The 5,592-nt window shown below is 33.1% G+C and overlaps 1 protein-coding gene and 1 long non-coding RNA gene across 2 annotated transcripts in view; one reads left to right on the top strand and one right to left on the bottom strand.

The window, feature by feature from the left end:
* Nucleotides 1-102: 102 nt before the first annotated feature.
* Nucleotides 103-5,592, top strand: part of LOC111703801 (cytochrome P450 3A19) — a 12,461-nt gene continuing 6,971 nt past the window's right edge. The window contains exons 1-8 of the mRNA XM_023475864.1: nt 103-249; nt 671-734; nt 966-1,050; nt 1,454-1,528; nt 4,015-4,059; nt 4,278-4,421; nt 4,580-4,646; nt 5,047-5,093. Coding sequence (XP_023331632.1) covers nt 103-249; nt 671-734; nt 966-1,050; nt 1,454-1,528; nt 4,015-4,059; nt 4,278-4,421; nt 4,580-4,646; nt 5,047-5,093 — 674 coding nt within the window. The remainder of the gene's footprint in view (nt 250-670; nt 735-965; nt 1,051-1,453; nt 1,529-4,014; nt 4,060-4,277; nt 4,422-4,579; nt 4,647-5,046; nt 5,094-5,592) is intronic.
* Nucleotides 3,367-3,871, bottom strand: LOC111703806 (uncharacterized). The gene is made up of 2 exons (XR_002765686.1): nt 3,656-3,871; nt 3,367-3,477 (listed from the first exon to the last, which is right to left on the bottom strand). It is a non-coding gene; the product is annotated as an uncharacterized LOC111703806 (long non-coding RNA).

The raw sequence follows: 5,592 nt of genomic DNA, 5'->3' as shown, positions 1-5,592 counted from the left end.
ATGATGATGATGATGATGATGATGATGATGATGATGATGATGATGATGATGATGATGATGATGATGATGATGATGAGGATGATGATAATGATGATGATGATAATGATGATGATGATTATGATTCAGGGAATGACCTGGAAAAGGGCCAGATCAACCTTAGCCCCGACCTTCTCTGCGGCTAAGATGAAGAAGATGTCGGGGATCATGGGGACAACCGTGGACACAATGATAGACATTCTCAGGAGTAAGGTAGCCATCTTGAAATAAGGGAGCCATCATAAAATAAAGTAGCAATCTTGGACGATAGAAATCATTTTGAAATTAGGTAGCCATTAAAATTAAGAAGCCATCTTGTAAAAATTAGCCATTTTGAAATGAAATAGCTCCATCTTAAAAGGTAGTCATCTTGAAAGTTCTAAGTTAAAAGGAATCTTATTATTAAGTACAGAATCTTACACACATTTTTTTCGGTCCTCTAGCTTTTGTAAAATCAAAAAAAAATTGACACCTTTCTTTAACATTTAATATTTTAAGGGAAAAGGAAATGAGTTTACCATAAACTCTGATTTGTATGAATTATGTCATATCAAATTATCTAAGTTTGATATATCAAAGTTTTAAACCATCAGTAAAGACTAAATTCCTTTGTATGATTTTAATTATAATTTAGATTGACGAAGCTGAAATCATCGATTTTAATGAAGTTTATCAGAGGCTAACTTTAGACACTATAGGTGATTTATTATAATTGATCCATTTAAACTGATCATCTCTTCAGATGAAGAACATGCAACAGTTCATGATTTTAATGGTATATAAAAATTGATGAAAATTACATTTATTTCAATTATTTTTAAAGAAAACAGTATGCAATAACAGAAAAGTCACAATTCAATGCTGTCAACTAAAAAATGTTTATCTGTGTTTCTTCATGTGGTTAAAAAACAATATTACTGTATTACTAGGTCAATGTGCTCTAGCAATGAATGTAAACTGTCAACGGGATCCAGAGGATCGTTTCCTGAAGATGGTCAGAGCAGCGCTGGATAGGTAGGAAAATTTAAGCATGATCAAAAAGATTATTTTATGATGATAATCAGAAAAGAGCTGGATAGGTAGAATTGTGTTAGTTAAATCCAGAGGATCTCTTTTTATAGATGGTGAGAGCAACGCTGGAATCTGAATTGGGAAAAAAATCATCAGGGTTTCCATTTTTTTCAGATCATTTTGGACCAGTCAAGGCCTTACGGTACCATTTCTGAAGCTGTTGAGAAATAAAAAACCGTTAAAACTTTTTGTCTTTAACTGCAGAACCTTTTTTAACCAAATCAAGAATGAATCTAACTCCTATAGATGCTATACAAAGCAATGTGTGACCTACTGGAAAAAGTTTACAGGACGAATACTCCGTTTGGGAATAATCATCGTCCCTTAAATAAATATTGTATTTCAGACAGATCGATACAACTGTGATCATATCATCTTGCTTTCCTGCTGTGGAGAAAATAATTGCTTGGATGTTCAGCAGGAACCAGTTTTTTCTACAAAAAATAATTATATGCTAAGAAAAATTAAAATTCTGAGGTACTTTTACAATTTATAGTATTTTTCTTTTTTTGTACTTTTATACATGCTTCGATAATATTATTTTACTATTCTAATCATTAAAACAGTCTGAATTAAAAATAGAAAATGTGTTTTTGAAAGAAAATGCGTGAATAGTCCAAACAAATATACAATGCATTGAAAACATTATTAAAAAAATGTTGTAATATTTTTTCATTTAATATTAAAAAGAACACAACCCATTGAACCCATGTCTTACTGTAAAATTAATTATTTTTTATGACTATTTAGTCTTTACTTTTACTTCTTATAGGTCCAATAAGTTTATTATATATTTTTATATATTATATTCTTATGAAACATAAAAGAGAGGCCCTGCAGATAATCACCTAACATGAACTAATTAATAAAAAATTGGGAACTATTAAAAGAAAATTAGGCATGTTTATAATATTTATTTAGTACGCAAGTTTAAGGTTTTCTACCAACTATAATAATTGTAATGTCAGAGAAAAAGGAAGAAAACTTAATATAAATCTAGCATGTCGACTGTTGAGAGTTCTGTAAATCTCGATTTATCAATTTTTTTCTGATTTTATGACATTTTAGACAATATATTTGAAAATAAAAATTGGTCTGCTTTAGTTTTGATAGTTTTGATAAAAAAAGAACTGTATGATTGAAAAATTCCAAAATTGTTGCCTTATATCTGTCTAAATTATCAAGTGTAATATCTTCTCCCACATACTTATACAGTGTACAGTAGTACTGCACACCCACCACAGTGCAGTGTACACACGTTAGTACTGCACCCCACCACAGTGCATTTTACACCATTTTAGTATTGAACCCCATGCCACAGTGCAGTGTACAAACTTTAGTACTGCACCCCACCACAGTGCAGTATACACACTTTAGTACTGCACCCCACCACAGTGCAGTATACACACTTTAATACTGAACACCCACCACTGTACAGTGCACACACTTTAGTACTGCAACCCTTCACGGTACAGTGCACACACTTTATTACTGCAACCCTTCAAGGTACAGTGCACACACTTTAGTGCTGCAACCCTTCACGATACAGTACACACACTTTAGTACTGCAACCCTTTACGGTACTGTGCACACACTTTAGTACTGCAACCCTTCACGGTACTGTGCACACACTTCAGAACTGCAACCCTTTCACGGTACTGTGCACACACTTCAGTACTGCAACCCTTCACGGTACAGTGCACACACTTTAGCACTGCAAACCCACCACAGTGCAGTGTAAAAATAAACCTTTCAATGACTATTGTGCATCAGTATTTACTTTGCATAATCTTACAAAAACAGCTGATTCAAACTGCGGTTTTATACCCTCCGATGGACATTTTCTTTTTCTGAACTATCTTCATGCTTAAATATTATTTACAATTTGTGGTTGGGGACAAGGGCAATTTAATAACAGACTGTCAACTCACGGCAAGAATTAGAAAAATAATATTGATAATAACTACATTTAACATAATTATAATTGTGACATATTGAAGAATTATAGAATAACTTTGTAAGGCAAGGTATACTTATACACATCGTTCCTTTTCAAATCAGCTTAAAAAAAGATAGAAATATATTCAAAAATACCTTTTTAAATGAAAATAGAGACAAATATCAATTTGTTCTTGGGATTGTCATATTTTTAAGAGTTTTAGGTCGTCTTCATTTAAACGTAACCTTGCTTATATATATATATATATCTACTGTTTCGCTACTTAGCGAATTCCCTAAAGACCTAATGAAATCTATAAGTACCGAGTGGTATTTCTCTGGATAGGATTGTAAGGCTTCCTTCTCTCAACGCTCTCCATAACAAAAGGATGATAATAAGGTTCCGAACGTTTATTTCTCTAAGCCTTCAATCTAAATAATCTTTTATAAGCCAACAGAAAAAGCATTGAGTGATAAATCATACAAATACAGCAATAAATCCACTCAGGCATTAAAAAACTGTGGCAAGGAACCCATACATTACATCATACAATATCAACCATAACCGAACATAAATAAACAATATTCATATAAATATAATCATAATTACCGCAGTGGTCCTAGAATTTTCACACGGTTTTAATAATCGACGAACATTACATGAAATACAATTATATACTGAAGTAGAATCTGCTCGCTCCTACGCAGAAAACTTGCGCATGCGTAGTCGGACTGTAAACAGCTTCTAAAACTAGTTCTTTACAATACGTTCTGTACAGATCCTCAGGGAGAACTCAGAGACTCGCAGGGGTATCACATAGACTTTATGAACGCAGCGTAGCTCGCGTAACATCTACTAAAAAGTTCAGCAAAGATAAAAAAGTTCTTTATCTGAACTTAGAACTTTCATGAAAACTGATTTTTTTTGAAAAGCTTTTTGCATTAAACAGAAAACTGGTTAAACTGCAGGCGAGGAAGAAAAAGAACTAATCAAGTTATAATAGAAAAATGCAGGTATCTATATACTAGTTACCAACATAAAGCAAAATGTCTTTGTTTTACTTAGCTAGCTGCAAATACTAACAAATTGAAATTATAAAATTCTAAAAGACAATTTCTGTAATAAAAAGACGTTTATATTAGTGATAGAACTGTAGTTTTATGATTAAAATTTTAATTAACAACCAATTAAAATGTTTACCTGCAACATTTTTTTTGGACTTTTACTTTAGAGAAGTGCTGAAGGCCCGACGTGCTAATCCGCCAAATCCGCCGCCAGTTGATGCGCTTCAGCTGTGTATGGATGCCGCGGGAACAGATGGAAAACTGAGTGAAGACGAGATTGTAGCACATGAGTTTATATTTATACTTGCAGGGTAGGTTTCGGGGTTAAAATCATAAAAAAAAATCGGTTTAGTCTTAGAGGTTGAGGTGTTTACTTTTTGGACCTATATTACTGTTCAAGTTCGATCTGTTAGTTTTTGGTAAGAAAATATACAACCGAATTTTGTATCATAAAATTATTTTCATTCAGGTATGAAACGACTGCAGCAGCCCTTAACTTCACCACCTACCTTCTTGCTAAACACCCAGAGATACAGGCCATTAATTAATAATTAGTCAGATCTTAAAGATTCAGATGAACCTTTGCCGTTAACGGGGTTGGAATTTGTATCCCAAAAACTGGAACTCACTTAGCAATGGTCTGCCCATATATCACTACAATACTTACATACTTAGATTCGTAAACACTGCACATTTCATTGGAATATAACACCCCACCCATTCAAATTAGGGTTTGTCCCACACAGTTCTCCCGCTTTAGTGATTGTAAGTTGGTATTACAGGCCAAACTAGAACCGCAAAGGTTGGCCCGGATATGCAAATGTACACCGGTTCTGCGTGGTCTAGATCTATTCATTTATTCACAAAAACCCGTACTAAGCTTGTAAATAGAATTTTTATATTGCTAGATCTGTTTATTAATTAATCAATCTCCAGAGCAAGCTTCAGCAGGAAATAGATAGAAAATTCAAAAAGGATATAAAGTAGGTCAATTTTATTAATACAACTTTGGAGATAAGAAATTCAGAAAGTATATGAAGTAGGTCAACTTTATTAATACAACCTTAGATAGAAATTTCAAAACGGATATAAAGTAGGTCAATTTTATTATTACAACTTTAGATAAGAAATTCAGTAAGTACATGAAGTATAGGTCAACAGTATTAATACAACCTCAGATAGAATACATGACGTATAGGTCAACTTTATTAATACAACCTTAGCTCGTAAATTCAGCAAGGATATCAAGTATGGTCAACTTTATTAATAAAATTCCTTGGATAGAACATTCTTTATACAGATACTTAATAGAGGAAATTCAGCAAGGATATGCAGAAGTTTAACTTTATTATTTATACAACCTTAGATTGTAAATTTACCCTGGATAGGAATTGAACAGTGGCGGATATAAGGGGGGTTATTGGGGTTATTTACCCCCCCCCCTAGAATCCTGGGGGTAAATACCCCCCCCTAGAATCCTGG

This window comes from Eurytemora carolleeae, unplaced genomic scaffold (genome assembly GCF_000591075.1).
Source record: "Eurytemora carolleeae unplaced genomic scaffold, Eaff_2.0 scaffold114, whole genome shotgun sequence".
NCBI classification, from domain to species: Eukaryota; Metazoa; Arthropoda; class Copepoda; order Calanoida; family Temoridae; genus Eurytemora; species Eurytemora carolleeae.
Note: the sequence above shows the minus strand (reverse complement) of the source record. Positions and strands in the feature narration are given on the sequence as shown.